Source organism: Dermacentor variabilis, chromosome 4 (assembly GCF_050947875.1).
Source record: "Dermacentor variabilis isolate Ectoservices chromosome 4, ASM5094787v1, whole genome shotgun sequence".
NCBI classification, from domain to species: Eukaryota; Metazoa; Arthropoda; class Arachnida; order Ixodida; family Ixodidae; genus Dermacentor; species Dermacentor variabilis.
The window spans coordinates 74,623,103-74,646,601 of NC_134571.1; the positions used below are offsets into that span (position 1 = coordinate 74,623,103).

At 44.8% G+C, this 23,499-nt stretch overlaps 1 protein-coding gene across 10 annotated transcripts in view; it reads left to right on the plus strand.

The window, feature by feature from the left end:
* LOC142579388 (tudor domain-containing protein 7-like) overlaps window positions 1-23,499 on the plus strand; it is a 161,449-nt gene that overhangs the window by 105,780 nt on the left and 32,170 nt on the right. For all 10 annotated transcript variants that reach the window (XM_075689522.1, XM_075689521.1, XM_075689515.1 and 7 more), the window contains 4 exons: window positions 1,644-1,756; window positions 6,982-7,210; window positions 8,846-8,965; window positions 17,317-17,421. In XM_075689522.1, coding sequence (XP_075545637.1) covers window positions 1,644-1,756; window positions 6,982-7,210; window positions 8,846-8,965; window positions 17,317-17,421 — 567 coding nt within the window. The remainder of the gene's footprint in view (window positions 1-1,643; window positions 1,757-6,981; window positions 7,211-8,845; window positions 8,966-17,316; window positions 17,422-23,499) is intronic.

A 23,499-nucleotide genomic window follows, 5' to 3' on the forward strand; every position in this document is an offset into this window, starting at 1 on the left:
TGCACTTGCTTCTGCCCCTTCTTTTCAACAGTTGTGGTGGCAGGCATATCAAAGTAGAGTGGTGTCTGATCGGCATTTCCAATCTGTCCGAAGTGGTAGCTGTTTCTATGGCGCAACTTCAAAACGTACTGCTGAAAACTGTGCAATTTCTCTCCATATCATTCGGGCAATTTTTGGCATATCCCTGTCTGCCTTAAAAGAGAAAAGCCTTTCCTTTTCATAAAATTTGATAGCCAGCGCCTGCTCGCTTTGAAGTCACTCCGCATTAGCCCTTTCTGTAGGGCTAACTGCATCGCCGGTACTTTGAGAAGATTGGTGGTCACAGGCCGCTGTGCCGCTCACTGCTCTTGCACGTATTCCGTGAGCAGCTCTTCTATTTCGGTGAAGCGGCCCTGCTTTGCTCCACTGAAACCCTTCCTTGTTGCTCAGCTGGCGCAAATATTCTCCTTCTGTTTGCACCAGTCCTGCACGCAAGTTTCGGGAGCTCCAAACGCCCGTGATGGCGGCCTGATTTTCGTTCGTCTCCAGGCACATGATAACTTTCCTTTTAGATGCGGCATCATGGTGGACTCGGCGTGTCTTCGCAGTCGGCGCTTCCATTCTGATTGAGTAAACGCAGAAAACAGGAAGACAGGCGGTAGATTACACCAGCGCCTGGTTACACATACGACATGGAGGTATGCACATGGAGGAAGCTACGGCAGCTAGGCTTGAAGCGCGTACGAGACGGCAATTTTCCGAATGCCGATGGCAATATGGTAACATGGATTCTAAAGCGCATGCAGTTTTAGGACCCATTTTATCGGAAAGAAGGTGCGCTTTAGATTTGAGTAAATACAGTATGTAGATTGGACACACATCTTGAAACCTGTGAAGCAGTTATTTCAATGCTAACAAACCATTAATCTTTAGTTACGCGTTTTGCAGCATAGTGATTGCCTGCTTGCCTGGCAAACAAGCAAGACGCAGAAGCCCCTATCACGCGACCTGCATGATTCACGTGATCGCAGATTATGCTGACTCCGGGATCAGCCTACTTTTCTTGAAACCATCTCCTGGATCAGTCCAGTTTACTCAGAAATTACTGTTGAAATCACTGTTGTGTTTCTGAAAAAAGTGCGTATTGAAGGGCACAAAAAGGAAAACTGTTGTCGTGCACTTAAAACACCATTTCTTGGGCCTTATGAAGTGCACTCACAGCTTGAGGACGAACTTGCATACTTTGTGCAGGAGCTTCTTGTTCACCAGCTATTGAGGAGAGTGTCACCGTGAAAATAAATGCGTTTTGACGCTTTTTCTTGTTGTTTTCGTTTCTCCTCATTTCTTTTTAACTTCAAGGAAAAGGGTCAATCTATATTCCCACTCGACCTATGTACCTAGTTTATACGGTATATGCGTGAATGTGAGGAGCTTTGTGGGTTCGGTTCTTCATTGTGGAGGAAGGAAAATGAATGCAGCACATTTGTATGTGGCAGGAGCTTCTCTTCTGCATTGTTTACTTGGTGCTGACTGTATGTCTAAAGCTGTAGCAGTATTCTCCACGTTTACTTTGTTCATGAGCAAAACCACTTGATGTGATATCTGCTGTCAGCACATCTCGTGCACGTTCTTATTTTTTTTTTTCCCCCTGCCATTTCTTGCAGGCAATTGGGTGCCAACTTGACGGACTGCTTGAATATGCTGACTGTGATGGTATTGTCGACATCCTCAGCGATTTACTTCTGGGGAAGAACTTGGTCGCTGAAATTTTACAGAGGTGAGGTAGCAGCATCCTGTGTGGGTTAGCTTGTCGTGCAAGTTGCAACGAATAATTGTTAGCCTTTCCTGGGCCAATTTTCTGTAATGGAAAAAAAAAAATTTGATCTCTTAATTTTTTGTATTCAAAAATAAATAACTCTCTCTCAAAATATAGGTATTTTTTTAGACAACATGTTACCGAGATATTATGGTGGGAATTATGCTTTCTGTGGCCCAGTGGACATTCACAAAGCTTAATAAATCTTTTTTTTTCTCTAAGTTTTCTTTTGACTTCAGCATCAACTTCCTTGACTCCATCTGAAAGCAACAGGAACAGTTCTCGGAAGATACATATACAGTAAAACCTCATTATAACGAAGTTTAAGGAGGAACCAGAAAGCAGATATAATTTGGTTATATCAATATCTTCGTTACATCCATTACTATGTGTACTGCAATATGTATAGGGATTCATTATATTGTTACGATGCATTTGAACAGAACCGTGCGTGAAAGAAAGAGACGAAGAGAAAGTGGTAGACTGTCTCCTGGTGTTGAGACCTTTGTACCAGCCTGTGTGATTACCACTAACTTTTCCCTGTGTAAATAGTTGTAAATACATTTGTGTATCGGGCTTCCTCTTCATAACAATATTCGTTATTTTGCTATATATCGTTTCATTATAGTCAGGTTTGATTGCATTAATGACATACAATGGTGGGAAATACACTTCCTGCAGCCCAATAGATACAAAAAAAGGCAATAACTCTTTTCTACCTTTTATCATTTAACTTTGCATGGATGGCAGGCCTTTCCTTATGCCAGCTAAAAGCAAAAGGAACAGATCTAGAAAAACATATACAGTAAAACCTCATTCCTACGTTTTGGAGAAAAAAGAAAAAGACTCGAGAAAAACTAACCGAGAAAATGTATGATCCGAAGTAAATAAAAAATTTGACAGGTTCAACTATTGTTCATATATACGTAATGCAAACCGTTGCACGGATCATTGCGGCACCGAGGTGTTGACATGCATCGAGCTGGTGTGGCTCAAGACGTGTTTTGTTGTTTTTCTATTGCGTGGTGTTTTAAGAGAGTGATTGGAAACCGAAGTCAAGTTGAGCTGGTGGGTGATGCCGGATGCCACTGAAGCGAAACGTGATGCCCACACTGCGGAAGCCTGCAGCAGGGGACGGCGGTGTGTTTGGATTACCGCCTACTAAAAGCGTAGAGTATGCTACCAAGGCGCGCTTTGCACAAAGACACATGACTAGCGGTATAATTCAGTGCTACATGAATACGGAGGCAGAACAAGTGGATCACAGAGCATGAACACGTGCTGGAACACAGTAGAAAATGGCATAGTTTCGGTACCTGCGCACGTGACTGCATGACTGTGAGAACAAGCAGACAATGCGGAAGTACATCTCTCTTGCTTCGGTGGGAAGTAAAACAAAAAACATGCCGACATCCCGTTTGTGTGTTTTATTATTTCCCTAAACTTCAATTCGTCAATTCAAGCAACACGTTACACAAATAACAGATGCTGCCTTGAATAATTCTCGAAGTCACCTGTCACCACGAGCGATGTTACACTGCGGACATGAGTACGTAGGCGCAGGGACTCGAGTACCGTATTTACTCCCATAATGATCACACTTTTTTGTCAAAAAAATTGGCGCAAATTCAGGGGTGCAGTCATTACGCAGGTTAAACTTCCAGCGAAAATAAGTTTTTTTCATCCCACGTTTGCTACGGGATGACAACAGGTCAACAAGCAGGCGGCTGCCATTGTAATAGTGCGGGACACCAAAACAAATATGGCGGCTGGTGGAGCAAGCCGAATGCGCTGAACGTGGTTTTTGTTCTTCTCGTGAGTATATTACGCGCATTGAAACAGTTTCTTCCGTATCAGTAATGAACAATATCGTTAATATTGGCAAGTTTGCGACAATAACATAGCCCTGACCACTTTGAGGGGACATAAACAGAGATGGGTGCGCGTAGCTGCCAGTGACGTAGAAACACATGGCAGGCATGCTTCGGAAACTGCGGCATTTGTCTTGACTGCTATTCTAATGCGGCATGTTTCCGCTAAGGGGGGCGAATATCATAGCTGCATTACAAGCGTTGGCGTATGAATAGGGTGCACTGCTAACATATCAGTGTAAATGTAGCCACTATAGCTGCTGCTCGCGATTTGTTCCTTGCCCACGAGTGCAGACGAGAAGAATCGAAAGGCGCCTTTTTTGTTGTTGTTGGCCAAAACGATTATGAAGCCTACAAGTAATAAAGCCAAGGCAACTTTGGTTGTAGCTTTTCTTTTTTTCATGGAAGTGCGGAAAGTGAGGAGAGGAATGAAATGGGGCATCTGCTTAAGAATGTTTGGTGTGTGCACACTGCTTGGTATGTCTTCAAGTATCATTCACATAGCATTTGACAGATGGTAAGCATGATTATCATTAGCTAGACTTGGCACACGCCATATCACTGCAACGAGTTCCGGGTGCAATCATTACACGGGAAAGAAAAAAAATTTGTCGACAAAATTCAGGGGTGTGATCACTACGCGAGTGCGATCATTATTCAGGGGTGTGATCTTGTAGTCCTTAGGTAGTTCACCAGATGATAAGGATTGGTTAAAAGTGAGACACAGAATGCAACTGGAAATATTTGTGGTATTCTTTAGCACTTTTGAGTTTATGTTGTAATACAAGATGAAGTAAAAACTATAAGACTCGTAATTAGGTTAGGGATACCTTTGGCAGTGACGATGATTGGAGCTACGAAGGTGGAAGTTTTGTTCTGAAACAAATGCACATTGGAACATTTTTCCTGTGTTAAAACAGATGAGAAATACACATTGAAAGCAACTGGACAAACTCGGTGAGAAAGCAGTGTTTTGCATTGTGTAGGGCAATGTGTCAAGTTGAATTGTTCGGGCAAATTACTTTCCAAAATTTTTTAGGATTATTGCTGATAAATGAGGGCAAGTGAGAATATTTTTTTTTGCTATGCCTAATGCAAATCTCATAGCTAAAATCTTGAAAAAGCTAATTTTTGATGTACTGCAGGCTAGACTGTCTTATTGTTATCAAAAAAGACAGTTTAGAGCAGGTATGCACCTGTTTTAGGCTGCAAATTGGTGACTACCACGCTTGTTATGGTATATCTCTTGTAAAGTGCTTGCATCTCATGGGAAAGATTAAATGTAAACAGATCCTCTAACTTCTACTAGATGGCAGTGCCAGATTTTTTTTTTCAGCATTTATCCCCCCCCCCCCTTTTTTTTAAATGTCAGCTCACTGCAATAGTGGAAAATGCACTTCTTGTAGTTCCCATAGCAACAGAAAGAGTTCGCCAGAAGGATACATCCCAGGCCTGTGAAAAGGTTAAAGGGCCTCTAAACCTCGTTACAAAACTTTGTTACAGTCAAACCCAGCTATATCGAACTTCCAAAAAAACGCTTACGAGTTTGACATAGGACATAATGCAATAGTAGCCTCTTAAAGTGGTATAGTGGCATGTGATTTCGAGAATTATTCAAGGCAACATCTGTTATTTGTGTAATGTATTGCATCAGTAGATGAATTAAAGTTTAGATAAATAATAAGAGACACAAACCGAATGTCTGCATGTTTTTGATTTACTTCACACCACAGCAAGAGAGATGCTACTTCCATTTCATTTTCTTTTTCATATGTCGTGCAGCTGCGTGTGCAGAGAACGAAACTACTGAATTTTATACTGTTTTCAGCACGTGACCATTCTCTGTGGTCTGCTTGTGTCTGCCTCAGTATTCGTGTAGCACACACTTATACCACTAGTCAGGTGTTGTCGGGTAGAGCGCGCAAAATCGTGCGCTGTGTAAAACAAGACAAATAAAATGCAGCAGCTTGTGCTCGACACCATCAGCGTTGGTGCGCCCTACAGCAAAAAAAGCGAGAAAAAGAAAGAAAAGAAATAAGGTGATGTCCCATGATTTATGCGTCACGTGATCCTCGAGCTCTGGTGTGGGAGAATGCAGGGAAGGAATTTTACTTGCGGAGGTTAGATGGGGCAAGTGGAGCGAGTGAGCGTCTCTCTTGGCAGTGGTGCTCGCCTATGAAATCATGGGTTCACGGCACTGAAATATTGCTATCTCAGCTATTAATGAACCAATTTGAAAAATTCTTGTGGCAGAACGTTTCTTAGACGGCGTGTAACAACTTCAAGCGTATAACCGAAATTTGCTATGTGGCCTGTTAAAGGGCTGTTTAACAATGACCAAACATGCACTCCGTGATCAGTCCATTAGCAGACGCAGTCGCTGAGCAAAGGCAACAAAACCAATTCTGTGTCATTCCATGACACAGCACTGGTGTTTACTGTTACTAGTAAAGCCAATTTCCAACAATTTGGCCCTGACGGAACAGATGAAAGTGATGGAGTTATTTGCCGGGTCGAATTAAACAAGATGCAGAAAAAAATGTCAAAAACACACCACTGATTCATTTGGTAGTATTCGCCCAAAGCTAACACGCCCCCAAATGTGCCTACTTTCTATGTGTCCAAAGTATAAAACTAATGTGTAAATGACATTAAAACTCATAAGCAAAGTAGAAATTGTAACGTGCACCCATTTTTAGCAAGAAGAGTTGTCAAGGGTCTAATATGTGTTGCACCATGGGGCCGAGTTCTTAATATCAGCTTTGCCACATGGTTTTTGAAATCGGCTATTCTGCGATACCCATGTTATGTGGTAAAGCATATGAATGCCATGGAGGCAGTAAGTATTGGTTTCACATCCAATTGCACTGCTTAGGCGATTTTTGGCCCAATTGTCTTGAAAAAAGAAAAAGCAATCGTTTGTGTTGCGTAAATACCATAAGATTCACCGTGCGCTACCATTTTTGCTAGAAAATTTTCCTTAGACAGGCCAAAAATAAGCATTTTCAACGGAAGATAATGTGCATTTAAATGCTTTCACTGTATATTAAACTTGGTTGAGATAGCCACTGCCTCTAAAGGAGTCGCTATTGGGGTCACCGTAGGGGTCAGGTGCGTGTGTGCTGATTGATCAAGTTCAATTCATCTTGTGAAGATCAATTTTATGATCGAAACAATGAGAGTTTGGGCCCATAGAAATGCATGGGTGCCAGCTAGGACCTTTGGTTGGGATTGAATTTACCGGAGTCAAAGTAACAGGTGGCTACTGTAATTGACTTAGTTTGACCACCTTTTTTTCTCTTTTATGCCCTCCAGGGAGGATCCAGTGTCAGTAATCTTGTACGACACATGGGGGCCCGATGATGTCAACATGAATGATATGGTGCATTTAAGTTTAATGAAACCACGACTGCCGGAGAAAGGCTGTGTGGGACGCTGCTATCTGAGCCACGTTACCGACAGCGGCGTGCTCTGGATACAAGTAAAGGGACCAGGATTCGAAACCCTCAACAACTTCATGACCGCTGTCAACGACTACTGCAAGGTGAGGCTGTGCGTTTTGGACTGAGTGACAGGCCGCAGTGTATATTCTGAGGATTTTGGAAGTGACAATGGTTGTACTTGACACATGGCAGGTATGATATTGTTACGTTGTAGTGGCAGCGAAGGACCAAACACTACCAAAACTATGAGTTAAGAATCTAACTCTTCACGAGGTGAACTTGTGCCCAGCAGCACTCACGCCACAATGATGGTGGCAGGCACAGTCATTAGCCACTAACCTGAAATCGAGGAACAAGTTCGTCCACTAATACTATACATGTACTGTCGAACCTCCATATATAGAACAGTGCGGTGATTGCAAAAAAGTTCGATATAGCCAGAGTTCGATGTATAAAATCATGTAAGAAATGCTTCATAAACTTCTGCAAATCAATCGATGAACCAAGGGTGATCGCGGATCGTTGTTCAGAGCGCGTGCTTGGTTGCGCCGCGCGCAGTCAATTGTGCTGCACACAGTTAGCCTAGCCCAGTCGCTTGCGGCGCAACCAGACGCTTGCTCTGAACAACGATCCCCGATTGCGCCCCAATTGTGGCGCAGTAAACACTTACTTCAAGCTTCACACAAATTTTTTATTTATTTTGCTGAAAGTAACGCAGCAGTGTAGGCTGCTTCTTATTGGCAGCCATGTACTTAAACACTGAGTCCTCAACGTACTCTAAACGATCCAGAAACGATCGGCCGGTGTCCTCTATTGCCCCACAGTAGTGGCGAAGAAGAGCCAAAGCAGCTGCAGCCCCAGTTGAACTCTGGAGCGGGGCATCATCAGCGCATACGGAATCAACCTCGGCAGTGTCTGCGTTTGGCCGCTACTTTTGCTGTGATCTCCATGTCCGTCATTCGTAGCATTTTGAAACACCGCCGTCAGTAATGAAGTATTAGGTGGCGTCTGCGAAGGCGTCTATGAGTGAGCCCAGTGAGCGCATGCTCTCGCGTGTCTTTGTGGATGCAAACTGCCAGTTCTCGCGAGGAGCAGCAGGCGAGGAGTGTGGCACCGAGGAGGAGTCAGTGTGACAAGTGCAATGCATCATTGATGTTGTTGGACTAGCAAAGCTGCCGCTTGTGTACGCCGCTACGTTCAAATGGCGCTCTCAGTGCGATCAATGTGTGCAGCTATAGCGCGCAGCAGTCGAGAACGCCCATCGCGCCACCACTATCTGTGAGAGTGTTACGGGAAAGCTCACTGCCTGTCAACAGAGTGCACAAGGTCTGGTGCGGCAGAGTTCGATATAGCCATTTTGCGTCTGACCCTGTTCAAAATAAAAAATTTAAAATGCATGTGATTTTTTAGGTGATATAGAAAGAGTTCAGTATATGCAATAACTTGATATATCTGTGTTCGATATATTGAGGTTTGACTGTATTACCATATGTACATTCAAGAATGTACAACAGTAATTGTATTGCATCTGCAATCTCATTAGACAAGACTCTTGCTATAGAATCAGCAGTAACAATAAAGAAATTTTGGATGCAGTAGGTATGTCTTGTGCTGAGTGTTATATTAGAAAAGTGATAACCGAGGAAAAATGCTTACTGGCAAGAAGTAAAACCATGTATGCATGATAAATAGTAGTTTGTTTATATTTTCTTCCTTGTTCCATTTTGTACATGCAGCGAGCAACTTCGATGGTTGACGATCCAGTGGCAAACAAGGTGTATGGCTGCTTGAGTCGGTCAGACCATGCCTTCTACCGCTCTGTTCTGCTTTCTCCTGAGCCACTGCCTTCTGGAGAGGTATGCTCGGCTTTGCTTCTGTTCATAGCATGATGGCACATTTTGTTGTGGTATCTAGATGCCCATTGACATTATTTGTGGCCCTTCAGGCATGCACTTGATCCAATCTTTTATTAGGAATAAGTCGATGTACAACGAGATGTAAGGAAGAAGTTGGGTCTTAAGGGGGGACATGAGTTGTTGAGATAACTTCAATTTCTTGATCAGATCTGATAAAACTGCATATGCTCATTCAGTGTTTCGTGTTTATTTTAAATATCTAATTATATTTTGCATATACATGGCAGTTGCTGAGATAATAAATACCTTCTGTTGTTTGTTGAAACAACTAAAATTTACCCGCTAAAGGGAAAGTTGCAGGCATTGCTATTTACATATTTGCATTCAGAATCGACTCATAAGCCTTGTAGTAATTTTCTTGCAGCACTTAAAGCTTAATGCTCGTTATGTTCTCGTTAATGCTTGCTAAGTTATGAGCTTCATATATATATATATACATATATATATAAAATTGCAGGTGTATTAATGTTGCCACAAACAGGCAAGCAAAAAGTTTGTGCTGAGAAAAACAGACAGCTTGATTTATTCAGGAATATAGTGAAGTATTTACTGGTTACCAGTTAACAGGCTAGTATGCCCCAGCATATATGCCCTAGTGTGAAACGTTTGTTATCGAAAAAAAAATATAATAAGTGTCGTTTGCTGATTACCGGTGCTCCGCTTTCTGCGCACAGCGAGATTGTTCACGAGGAATGGGTTGCACATTTGGTCAACACGGCACCACCGGAGATCGTGCACGAGATGAATGTCTTTAATTGGAAAAAAAAAGGAAAAAAATAAAAATTCATTTAATGCTGTTTGCCAATTAACGGTGCTCTGCATTTCGCACACAGCGAGAGAGTTCGCGAGAAACGGGGTGGACGTTTTGCTGCCGCTCAAGCACGGCAAATTCCGCGGCGACGCGGTATCGCCGCAGATTGCACAAGCCATGACTGTCTCTTCGGGGAGACCACAGTCATGTTCACCTTTGCCCGCTGCTGCACTGCAACTTGCGCTTTCAACAAGACGGCAGAGCAATTATAGAATCGTGGCTTACAATAACGAAGTGCATATACCACGCATCCGTGCCAGCCCCGGCTGCATCAGCGTGAGCGAGAAAATCTGATTTTCGCTTGGTAGCTGGCGTTGAAGCAAAGTCTTGCCGTTTTTCTTCCGCCTTCTTCACTTTCTCCAAATCATCAGGTTGCGTTAGAGTGCTGGAACGCCGCATGAACTCCGGTCGCTGCCAAAAGCACTTTCATCTGCGAAGCCTATTCCGCAGTCATGGGGGGAGACTCTGGAGGGTCTCGGCATGGGTAGCAAACTATTGCCGGCATCTTCTAAAGTTACTGCGCACTTTCTAAAGGTTAAAACTCCTATTTTCTTCTGTGTAGCTTGTAGCAAACTGAATTTGATATAGTTTCATGCCGAGTTTCATATGCCCGAGCAGACGACAGCAAGAATCTGCCAATGGCATGGCGTTATTACGGTCACATGCCACAGTCGATGAATGGAATTGCGGATGGGAACTGCTTTTTCTTGGGATTTTTCTTCATAGCCATTCAGTGCACAGAGTAGCGGTGGCATGGAGAACTAAACAAGAAGAGTTGCTCTTTCAAACAAGACCAAGATGGCTGCAATCGGAAGCTTAGAATGGCAACTGTGCGTCACGGAAAAAGGCGATTTTTTTTTTCCGCATTCGTCAGTAAAAGTGCAGCTCGCCGATGTGATATAAAGCACCATTACAACGAAAATATTGGTCCAAGATGCATGAAAATTTCTTAGATAATGCATCAGACACTGTAGAATCCAGAAATAGTGCTTTCAAAAAGTGATTTTTTTCTCAATTTTTCGGTCTCTAAGATCTGTGTCCCCCCTGAAAGAGGAAAAATTTTTTTTTTTATTTGAGATATGGTGCTGAAAATTTGCAAGTATATGAAATTGTGTGCTTGCTTGGAATATATATTATATGCTTATTTCTCATTTGATTCTAATTGTGTGCATGTACCTTTTATTAATTTCCTAGAAAAAATTTCAAAAATACTGTTCCTCAAATTTTGCTGAACGGAGTGTCAGTGGCTTCTGCATGATTCAAGAAGTGGGGCAAGACCAATATTATTGCTCTATCTACCTTAGAACAAGTGTTTCGATAACTTGAAGTTGACTTCAAGAACAACTCCCTTCTGAGTGTTGACTTTGAAGTCCTGTAACTGTTGTTCTATGATGGGTGTGCTTATAAATACTGAGTGTTACCCAGAAAAATATTTAACTAAGTTGCTGTAAATTGCAGGGTGTATTGGGTAATTTGTCTATATCTTATGGTGCAAAAATCAGCTGCAGTCGAACCGGGATATATTGAATTTGAAGGTGATCACAAAAAAGTTTGATATGCAAGTAATTTGGTATATCAAATCGCAATTTCATACAAAAATTTTCAAGAGATTTTACTGCTGTTTATTATAGAGTATAATTCATCATATTCAGGTTTGATATATTCGGGTTCGAATGCACATATGTTTTCACCTCAGTTTTCTTTTTTAAGTTTAAATTGAACATGGCTGCACCTCCAGAAAAGTTTACCAGGCAAGTTTAGTGTGGAAGAACATAGAAGGACATTCAAGTTTGTTTCTTTCTCCATAGGAAGCATGCGAAGCAGATCTGCGTTGAAATGTCACATACTTTGCATGACAGGGACCGTTACACGCTACCATTAAAACATTAGCTATCAGTCTTAAAACTGACCATTTCAATGTTGAAGTGAGAAACCCAGTGGCAAGCCTGTTTCTGCCTCAGTGCTTGCAAATGTGAAAGCCACATATGACATGATTGGACAACTGCCTATAATGAGCCATAAATAATGCTGCAAATATGCAAATATCTTGCAAGAGAGAGTCTGCGGCACTATGTACAATGACTTGGAAATTAGAAAGCATGCAGATACATTGGTGACTGTTTTCGAAACATATTGAAGCATGAGTCAGACTTCCCGTACAAACTGGAAACTTGTTAGAGACATAGATCTCCTTTTATGATGCCGAGACAAAGTAGCTATCTACGAAGGAATGGAGGCATAGGGGTACCCTCGGTCCAAAGAAGTTCCATTTGCAAATGGCAACCATTCTTTGGAGATGAGAAGGGATTTCTGCTGGTGGGCTACCTCTAACATAATTAACCATTATCATATTTATCGTAATGTAACGTGCGCCTTTATTCGGAGATTATGGGCTTGAAAATTGCCTGCTCATTCCAATCGGATATGAAAGCAAAACTGCATTTGCTGTGTTCGTGACACCCTGCCACCAGATCAGTCAGATGCAGTGTCATTACTATCACAAAATGGCAACGGAGCACGTTTTTGCCAAGGTTGCTGTTAGTTAATTTTGTGCTGGATTACAATCTAGAGCGGCATGCTTGGCCAATAACTTTCGGAGATACTATCAATTTTGTGAGATTTTGTGCGAATCTGCTCTGATTACTTCAGCGTAATCGACTGCCTGTGTTTCTTGTGCTGTGCGAAGCCTGCTATCTGTGCGCAGTGATAGGAACACTGTCTGTCACAAACTTTGACTTGTTTGATGCAGAGTGACATGAAAGCGATAGCAGTATGTAAAGTGATTGCTCGAGAACACTGCCCCTGTGTGCTTGATATCTGTGACCAATGGCTCGCATATGGCGACGACGACGACGTGCTGTGTCTTCATTGTGAAAGCTCATTAAAGGGCCCTGGAACCACCCGTCGGGCTTGCTGAAATAACGTAGTCCGCAGTTAGCATACACTGCTGTAAACAACTCGGCGAAGTTTTGCTGTTGTACATGGTGTGTGGAGCTCACACACAGATCGCAAAGTCACTTTAATCTCAAACGCTCTCTTTTCAACAGAAGGGCCTGTCCTCACTCTCTACTAGACGCACTATTTCGTCATTGGACGCACTATTTCGTCGTACCTTTAGATCCCTGCTATTGGCCGATAGCTGACATCAAGCTGCAGTCGGCTACATGGTGTTGATACTGTGGCTGCTGTGAGGTGCCTTCACGAGTCCATTGGCTAAGTGCACTACGGCTCGCTGAGAACAACCGCATTTGACTTATGTTTAGCGCATCGTAGACACCAAAGGCAGAAGTCGTGACGTCTATATTAACATCCAAAATGAAATTTCAATTGCGTGCCACGGTGACATTTGGAAGGCGGAGTGGGTGTTGTGGGCACGGCTTCTTGCATAAGCCTTCGCATTGCAAGGCATTGAAGAAGGAACGGGAGCACAGCGGAGGCTGTGTTTGATTGCCAATAACTCTGCTTCTTGTTGCTACTTTATGCAGCAGGGTATTTCTGAAATAGTCTATTTTCACTCTAAATGCCTTTCTCCACTTCGATAAAAAGTGGTTCAGGACCACTTTAAAAAATTGCTGTCTATGTAGGTAAATTGTGCTTGTCTCATTTTTTTCTGATTGCGAATGTGTGGGGCATGCCCTAGATTCTTTTTGAAATTGATCGGCGGCATATTATGTGGGTGTCACATTGCACACTTTTGATTGTGATTGGGCCCAATTTGGATAGCATTTTAGAGTGAAAGCTCTACTCCTTGAGGTACAACTCCCAAGGCCACTCTCGGTGTGCATTTGATCTTCAGCCGCTGGTGCGCAAATGTGAAGGTGGGACTTTACGTCACATGATCCACGGGGGAAAGGCATCGCAGCTGCGCCTGCTTGAGCCTCGCCACTGTTTACCACGTGACTAGGCGAGGGTTTAATAGCTGCTTTGCTGGTGCTTGGTTGCTCAGTCTCGCCATGGATCAAGCACGCGCTGGTGCGGGCACGTCAACTCTTTGCCGCAGGCGCCAGGCTGAGTCTGAGCGCCCTGCCAGTATAGCTCGCCAGGAAGAAGCACTGGACAACCGTGTCTAACCATCCTTAACAGCTTTCACTTCTATAACTAGGTTCAAACCCTTCTGAACCCCAGCCACTTTTTTCAGTTGATTGGCTCCTTTGCACAAGCTATAAGGGCGGGAGGGTGTAGGGTAGGGAGGGGGTGGAACCAATCAGGATTGAGAATTACGATTGAAGTGGCCATGTGACACTGGTAATGCATTCAGGTGCACTTTTATTTTCTTACTTTAAGCCTGCAAAAATTCAGTGCGCATTAGATTTGGGTAAATACGGTAATACAGAATATTATGGTAATTTATTGATGAAACTGAGGCAGAACATCAAGAAAAAATGTCGAGATAAGCTCTCAAAGGTGCCATCCTGTTGCATGACGATACCCTGTCACACACTGCAAGTGAAACAGCAAAACTGACTTCCTTAGGTTTTCCAGTGGTACCCCGTCTACTCTGTTTGCCTAATCTGGCTCATTCTATCATTTTTTTACGTAATTGGAAAGCACCTAATAAATAAAATAATGCATTTTTATCCACATAGGGTGGCAGCACTTTCTGGGCAACAAAGAGTTGAAAAATTTGTGTTTAATACAGAGCCGTCACTGTAAATATACTCTATCGACCATTTGGGATTTGTCCCTGGTGCTATACATTTATGGCTTTGACCCTCAGAGAGTTGAGAAACTGCAGAAAATATGTTCATAGTGCATTAACTGGGAGAAATATGCAGAATAGTGCAGCAGTTACAGCTTCCTAGCTAAATTTTTTGTGTAAGGCTCAATGCTTCATAGCCCAGTACTTATCAATACATATCAGCATGCCCTCATAGAGTTAAGACATACAAAAATTGGCGGATCCCACAAATAGTCGAAATCAGTTACAAGCGAAGGTTCTTTTGATGTACTGAAATATCTCCACTTCTCCTCTTTCCCTTTCGTGTAGCTGAATCCTTCTCACTCAATAAATGCTCTTGTTCCATTTTTTGAACACTCGACTGCTTCTGTTGACAACTTCTTAAATTCTCTCTCATTAACAATTTTTTGCAGACTTCTTCACTGCTTTGCAGCTTAACGCTTCTCACTCAAAGCATGCCTTGGTCCAATTTTGTTTGCTTTTCTTCTTTCTCCACACTCTGCTTTTGTTGCCATCTTCGCTTCTTGCCTCTTCTTCTACTTCGTCTATTTGGGCACCTATACAGTGGCACAATCCCTTGGTGAACGAATAACATTGCGAACTGAGGAGGACGAGACGAGTAGGCAACACACACATGTGCTGACTTACAACTACTTTCACAATTCTGTTTGCTTATTTTCATGTGTCATGTGTATGCTATATGTTCTGTACACTTCTGAAAATAAATGTAATAAGTCAGTACATGTGTGTGTTGCCTACGCATCTCGCCATCATCAGTTTGTGTGGTTATTCGTTCAATACGACTAGCCCAAAAACAATCCTTAACAAGGTGTAATCAGAATTGCACGTACTCATCGTCCCAAGTTGTATAATTAGCAAGATGGCAGTAGTCAGCAGCGAGCAGCCACAAAGCAGGGAGATGAGGCAAAGCGAAGCTTTGCTTTAAAATTGCCTTTGTTTGGTTGTTGTGTGCCATCTGTGATAACGCAGAGGTGTAGACTATAATAAATTGCCAAATTTCTCGAAAGTGGATGGCAAGAATATGAGTAAACCACTTCTGTGCAGTTCCACATGCACCAGACTTCATAACCAGGACGAATACTTTGAGTAATCGCTTCTGGGTTAATAATGAAGGAGATTGAAGGCAATGTGCTATACAGTGGAAACCACTTATAACAATATTCAAGTGCCACGAAAATTATGTTGTTATAACCGATAAATGTATAACCAGGTTGCATGGAAAAAAAAATATGGGGGATGGCGCAGCTGTTTTAAGAAAACTATAATGGCAGGGAGGCCTGTACTCCTCCCCACCACCTTCCTCCATCCGGCTTCTGATTGTGTTGACTCATTTAACTGTAACTCTGCTTCTTGCGTGCTCCGATTGTGTGTTGTTAACAAGCTGCGGCTGTTGGCGTTTAAGAATGGCACTGCTATAACAACTGCAAAGAGGGATCACATGCAGCAAGTGACATACGAGCTTCATCGAGGCATCGCTTTGGTGGTTCCTAAAGGCGCCTTTTGAAAAATGCAGGAAGACTGCTGCGGCAGCACCTTGGCTTGAGAAATCCAGAAGAAACGCTGGAGCGAGATTGCCACAAGCCTCTTGCCATGTACTTCCCACTGGCTTGTACAAGAAAACCACATGTCCATCAGCCTTGCTTGCTTTATGCGTAGCTTGCTGGCATCCTTCTCCAAGGCATCCAGGTGCTCCACATGGTGAAATGGAAGGTCCCTCACGAAAAGAAGCCCACGAGGGACTGAATCACCTACAGGACCTCCCACGGGGACAATGTTGAGGCAGCCTGCCCTACCATGTCAGCGCTGCCGTTGTGGCCATCACTGTTGCTATTCAATGCAAGCACGTTCGCGACGATCACCTCATCGGTTACAAGCACTTCGTTTCCAAATCTGTAGCAGTGTGCTCCCTTTTCACCGGCAACGTCGTAAATTGCCAATGATCAGCGGGCAGATCAGCCATCTTACGTCTCAGCGGCAAGGCAAACGAGGCTCAGAAACAGCGTGGCCAGGAATGACTTCGATGCAAGGAACAAAGACAAGCACGAGCGACTTAATCCATTAGCAGAATTGCGCAGAACGAGGGCCATAGAATTAAAGAACCAACTGTGAGGGCTGAGTGAGCAACCTGGGAGCTGTGCCAGCAGCGTTGTCACTGGTTGTCAGTGCAGTTGGCGCAGCACAGAGCTGTGGGCGCAGCCCATTCGTGTTCGGAAGGGTGGAAGGACGACACCAGAGATGTGCGCAAGGCTGGCGTGCATCTGTCATGGAGAGAAACGTGTGGTGGCCGTTGGAGTGGCGCGCGATCGTGAAGCAGCTTGCATTTCACTTTCTTTTTTCTTTTCAAGGGTTTCACATTCCATTAACTTTCAGCATGAATACGCAGCAGTCAGACTTTATAACCGATAATGCGGCATGGGTACATTGTAGTAAGCTGGTTATCTCCCCATAAGAAACATTAAAAAGTTGATGGTGCATTGTTATAACCAATATATTGTTAAAACCGGTATCGTTATAAGTGGGTTCGACATTATAATGTAGAAGGGGTAGAGGATATGTAAAAGCAGTCCCGGCAATGCAGTAAATTTTTGTTTTGCAAAAGGGAGCCAGTACGAGACACAGAATTAATGTTTTGCTCATGACTTGCAAAGAACTTTCGTGTGTTGCACCTGAAAAAAAAACTATGCTCACTGGATATTTTGTGAAGTGTACTGGTAAGTGAAAGCTTCTGAAGTGTCACAAAAGCTTTACTTGTCCTTTCTTTTGCTTCTTTCTGTGAAACAGTTTCAAGTGCTACACGTGGACTACGGCTATGAAGAGCGATGCTACCTCTCGGAGTTCCGAAATGTTGACAGTCTCGGTGACTTTGTTCTTCGCCTACCTTTCCAGGTGCGTGTATGCATGCGTGTATGTGTGAGGCCTTTGCATTTTGCTAGGTTAGATTGAGTGAAGGGGTTCTGTAAACTTATTATGAAGAGTGTTGAATTTGTCTTTTAACATAGTGCATCAATACACATTTTATAGGGGTATCTTTCAAATAATGAATTGGATATTGCACTATTCGATTTGACCATAAACACGAATAGTCACTATTCATAAACTCAAATATTTTTCAAATACAGTGAACTCTCATTATGACAAATTCGGTTAAGCCGAATCCTCGCATATAATGAACAACATGGGAACCTTTGTTTGGTTTTCGATAGACACAGCGGAAAAAAAAAAAAGCATCTGCTTAACACGAACCGCTTCAGATGTATTCTTCGGTTAAGATGAACATTTGGAGTGACCGTCACCACTGCTGATCTTAGAGGCTAGGGTGCCTCGATGTGCCGCAGCCGAGGGCGCCCGCATCCAGGCACCCTACTGGAGTTCATCGAAACTGAGAGTTGGGTGAGTTGGTGTGGTTTCATCTTAGTGAAAAAGTGCCCAAAAAAGACGTAGACGAGAGAGAGAGAAGAGCGAAAACTAGAGGAAGAAACAAAGAGACAGTGATATTTCACTTCGTGTACACGAGTGAGACGCAAGTATATGGGTGCTATAGCACATACAAAGCTATCGGCCCTTGGTGTGCCTAGACTGTCCACATTGCAGATTGTATTCAAGACAGGGCTCGCGCGGCCATGCTATATGCAGTTGCCGCCAGAGTATAACGCCCCCTTGTAAACATTCGCTTACTAACTAAATTAACAAGCATGGTGTCGGCACGCATAGGCAAACATGAACACATCACACTCGATGACCGCAGACACTCGCTGTCAAAGTGCTGGTCTGAGGAATTGCAGCAGCAGCAGTGAGCGGAGAGACGTTCGCGCTGTCTATCGCTTCAACACAAACTGAGCGGCGAGAACACAGTGCACACAAAGCTACGAGCCATTGGTCCACCTAGACTATGCCGTCAAAGCAGGTTGCATTCAAGCTAAAGCCGGCGCGAGCACATGCGGCCGTACCACGATGCCCCCCTCCCTCCCCTCCCCGGTGCCATGTGCCCGACGGAAGATGGCACTCCCCCCTTTCCCCTTTGCGCACACGAGGTTGAGCTGCCATCGTTCGCTCACCATCGCATGCTTTCACTCTCACACAGTGTACAGCACACGAGGAAAATGTTATCATGAGACAAATGCGGTACCGTCTGTATCGCAAAAAAACCTGTAGCAACTGCCAGAGGAGGTCAACCCAGTGCGCCTCTGTCTACCTTCCTCCTCTGCAACGCTGTGCCTCGTTTCTCCTTACACATTTCTCTCTCCGTTGCCTAGACTTTCCTCTAGGTTGCGTTGCTTTGCCGTGCGCTCAGCGCGCTCCTTCGTACTTTCACTAGCTCGGAGCCTGCACCAATGACTTGTGAGGCGGCAGATGCCTGCTTTAACTCCTTAGTGAACTTTTTCCAGCAGCACAAAGGCACAGAAAAATTTTTAAGGTCATTAGGTGAGGTGACATTGTAGCTGCTCGACAATTTGCGCAGAATCGCGAAACATCCATCATGGACTGGAGGAGACCAAGCAAGAGTGTTACTTGAAAACAGTTTTTTATTAAGTTCAGCTAAATAAGTGTTTTATGTCATTTCCACTCCCCCCTCCCCCCCTGTTTTAAGTCTATCGTATTTACATGATTGTAAGTTGTCTCGAATGTAAGTCGACCCCCCATATCGCGTGTGACAGGAAAAAAAGAAAGAAAGAAAACAAAAAAGGAGAGCATACCCGTGGGCGCATTCCATAACGAAAATTTTTTAGTAGCTGGCATGGTCCCTGGACTACTACTCCTCACTAATGCTGCCATCGTCATTGCTGCTACATCGCCGTCCAGCAAAATTCCGCATTTGCATACGTACATAAGTCCACGCCAAAAGCACCCAACCACACAGAGCTGTCGGGGAGGCTCTTTTGACATGTCCGGTCAGCGTAAGTTTGCGGTCTTCTGTTGCCAGCCACTCGTACTCACAGCGGAGCAGGTCCTTAAAAGGCGAAGACCCAGGCTTGTCTCATGACCATGTCGCACGTCACTGGCAGAGACCGATCACGCATTTCGGCGATGGACGCTACAAGCTTGGCCTTCAGCTTCGGAAAGCGTCCCGACTATGGCCCACAGAAACCTCTTCACTTGCCGTCGCAGATGAAAATTTTGCTTTGCTGCCATCGCACCACTCATTATGCACCACCCATTAAGAAACATCAAACTTGCGGCTTGCTGCGCAGTTATTTGTTTCTTCAGCGTAAAGGATGGCAGCCCTCTTCAACGCCACTGTGAACGAACGCCAAATGTTTAGGGGACTCGGAGCACTCAAGATGACTGAGGAAGCATGGAAGTAGCACGTGGCCGGCAGTCAAATCGAACGCATGAAACTAAAGAGCTACAGGGAAAGAGAAACAGACGAGCCGCAAGCGGTGTCTGCTATTCCATGAACTATCGATCCCCCGCAGGGCGTGGCGTAGCCATGTCTGGGGAAAAGGGGATCCTGGGGGTTGAGCCGATGCTGGGTGCTTGGACCTTTAAGGCGGAGGCAACACACCTCTTCGGCCTCGGCTTCACATAGACGGCACCTCCAGACTGACCCACCTGGAGGAAATCGGCAGTCGCCTTTTCCTGTCTCTCTCTTCCTACAACCTTCGTCTTTTCCTTACTTTCCACCTTTCCGGTCTCTTTCTCTCTTCTATTCACTTCCTTCTCCTTGGTGGCAAGGGTTAACCCAGTGTGGCTATCTAACCTTGGGTACACCATATTTGGTTATAGTGGCGGCGTACGACTGGCGTCATGCAGACTTGTGTGCAAGCTCTGCCGCGTCCCCTCGTTGGGCTCCGTGGTGGGCGGTCGGCGCTGTTGCCGAATGTTTATATATTTTCATGGAAACTTATTTCCCCCACCTTCCTGATCGCCCTCAGAAACGAGGGCGCACCGAAGATGTCTTCAAGTTTTTCGGACGCCGAATCCATAATTTTCCCCGCTTCCATGTTTTTCACTCTGAAAAGTCAAACAAAGCAGTGCGAACCATTTCACCATTCCTTGTTTCAAAGTCCTTGACTGATGATTTTGGTCCAGGTTACAAGGTGTCGAGGATGGCAAGCAGTGACCTCCTCTTGGAGCTCTGCGATCTGAAACAATATGAGAAACTACCGAATGTAGTGTCATTTGGGGAGGCTCACATAACAGTAACCCCGCACCGTACAATGAACACCACCCATGGTGTTGTGTCAGATGATGATTTGCTTGAGTTGACTCAAGCGGAACTCCTGGATGGCTTCAGTGAGCAAAATGTGATCAATGTCAAAAGAATTAAGATGAGGCCGGATGGTAAAGGGATTCAGACGAAGCACCTAATAATTACCTTTGGTTAAAGTGTCTTGCCCGAGGCAATCGAGGCCGGGTACATCAAGCTCCGTGTTAGGCCATACGTGCCAAATCCACTCTGTTGTTTCAAATGCCAGTGCATCGGCCACAGCTCGCAGAGCTGCCGAGGCCGCCAAACTTGTGCGAAATGCAGTGCCCAAGAACACACCTCTGAAGCTTGTGAGAACGCTCTCCACTGTGTAAACTGTGACGGGGATCACGCCGCGTACTCGCGGTCGTGCCCCTCCTGGAAGAAGGAAAAAGAAATTGTAACGATCAAAGTAAAAGAGAATATCATTTAAAGAGGCACGCAGGCGGGTAGCATACCTGCCAAAGAAAAGCTTTGCTGAAGTGGCGCGTCAGGGGGCAGCATCACAACGGCCTCTGGCTGCTGTCTGACCCACAAGCAGTGAGTCGGCAGTTACGCCATCTGCCCCCATGGTGGTTGCAGCTAGCTCTGCTCCGCCAACCGAGCAGAAGGGACCATCGACCCCGAAGGTGGGCGCAGCCGAGGCTGCCCCAACCTCCCCGGCCCCTTCCAGCGCTGGCAACAGCCGGCACAGCCAAATTCCTCAGGGAGCCCCATCGACCTCCGGGCTGGTGGGCGCAGGGCTCTTGCCCTCCAGGGCGGGACTCTCTCTGGTAACTTCTTGCTCGGAAGAGCACGTGTCCGGAGCCTCACTAGCGGCAATGAACACTTCACCTATCCTCAAGGCGCACCAAACGCCTAAGGAGCGGCGAGGCTGCCTCGAATGCTTCAGAAAGGGCAAAACCCCCATTACAGGGCTTCGAAAGAGCTCTGTAATCTAGGGAATCACTTCCGTTTCCGTACACACAGCACCAATTTACTTCAAATATGGATACACAAATTATTCAATGGAATGTCAGAGGTCTTCTTAGAAACCTTGACGATGTGCAAGAACTCATCCACAAACACAATCGAAAGGTGCTGTGTTTACAGGAAACACACTTAAAACCAAAATACACAAACTTTCTTCGACAGTATGTTACTTTTCGCAAAGCTCGCGATGATGCAAACGCTTCATCGGGCGGTGTTGCTATTGTAATTCAAAAAAGCATAGCGTGTCAGCGTTTACAGCTACGAACGGCCCTTGAAGCAGTGGCAGTTCGAGTTGTTCTGCTAAACAAACTTATCACTATTTGCTCGCTTTGTATACAGTTGCCGACCGTTTATTCGGACCTCATGGGGACTGCGAAAATGTCCGAATAAACAGGTGTCCGAAAAAGCAGATTAAGGGGAAAAAAATGAAATCCTTTATTTTCACGCACTTATTCGGGCTCGGCAGTAGGCTTGAAGAAATAGTGAATGCGCCGTTGCATGCTGTTCCGTTTACGCGCACTCAGATAAGTCTGAATCTCGGAGAGGGTCGTACTGTCACTATAGGCGGCTGAAAGCACAGTCACTGCTGGTACATGCTCCGCATGCGACGGCAGCGTAGCACATGGTGCGTCATCTTCCAACTCTGTCATCGTCCAGCAGTGTAGCAGAAACCTGACAAATGATCTCGCTGTCGTCGAGTTCTGTGCATGTCAGTATGGCAGTGTCAGCACCTGTGAAACTGTCAAATGAGACAGTGTCCGGAATCGCAATGCAACCACTGCGCAAGTCTCGGCAGAACATTTTCGGCGTCGGTAGGGAGCACATCGGAAGGCGACAAATCCTAGGCCTCCCGGCACCTGCTTGCCGGAATTCCCCAGCGCTGTCTGCACGGGCACTGTCGGCGCCATTAGACACTTGATGCAATGTTTCCGTATGCCGCGTTGGATCACCGGAACCTCGACACAGCACACAAAGCAAACACAACCATGCCGACACCAGTCGCACAAACGAAAAACGTGGCCTACTCGCAGTGTCGTGCGCGAAGAACAAATAAGCTGCTGGATTGCCTTGACATGGCTTATTAAGCTGAAACCGGAACTGCTGTAGAATCACTCTATCGAACCAGGCAGAAACTATGATGATGAGCGGGGATTTGCAGTAGCGCCACTTCGTGGGGCAGCAAGGAGGCTCTGTTCGAAACAAAAATGGCGTTCAGCAAGTCGAACCATGCACCGGTCAGAGTCGGTGCATGGTGCTCTCGATCAAGTTGGCTCAAGGAGTGTCCGAAAAATCAGACAAGAGGTTGCAAGGTGTCCGAACTTTCGGCAGTTGTTATACATTATAGTCTATGGGGAGAATGGCGGTGCCGCGAAGCAGACCGAACAATCGAGCATGTCTGAATTTTTAGAGTCCGGAAAATCAGTCGGCGACTGTACCCCCACATTACAAACTAAGCAAACATGAATTTCAGTCCTTTTATAGATGAATTGCCAGAACCCTGTGTTCTTGGCGATTTCAATGCACACAACTACCTGTGGGGCGACCCTCGTATAGATGCACGAGGACGTCTTGTTGAACAGTTCCTTTTTTCTTCTGGTGCATGCCTGTTGAATAAGAAGGAACCCACATATTACTCTCTTGCAAACAGAACCTGTTCTTCAATAGATCTTAGCATAGTTTCCCCGTCTATACTGCCTGAACTTGAATGGGAAGTTACCAACAACCCTTACGGCAGCGACCACTTCCCTATACTGCTAAGAACATTTAAAGAAAATGAATATCCACCACAGGCTCCTAGGTGGAAG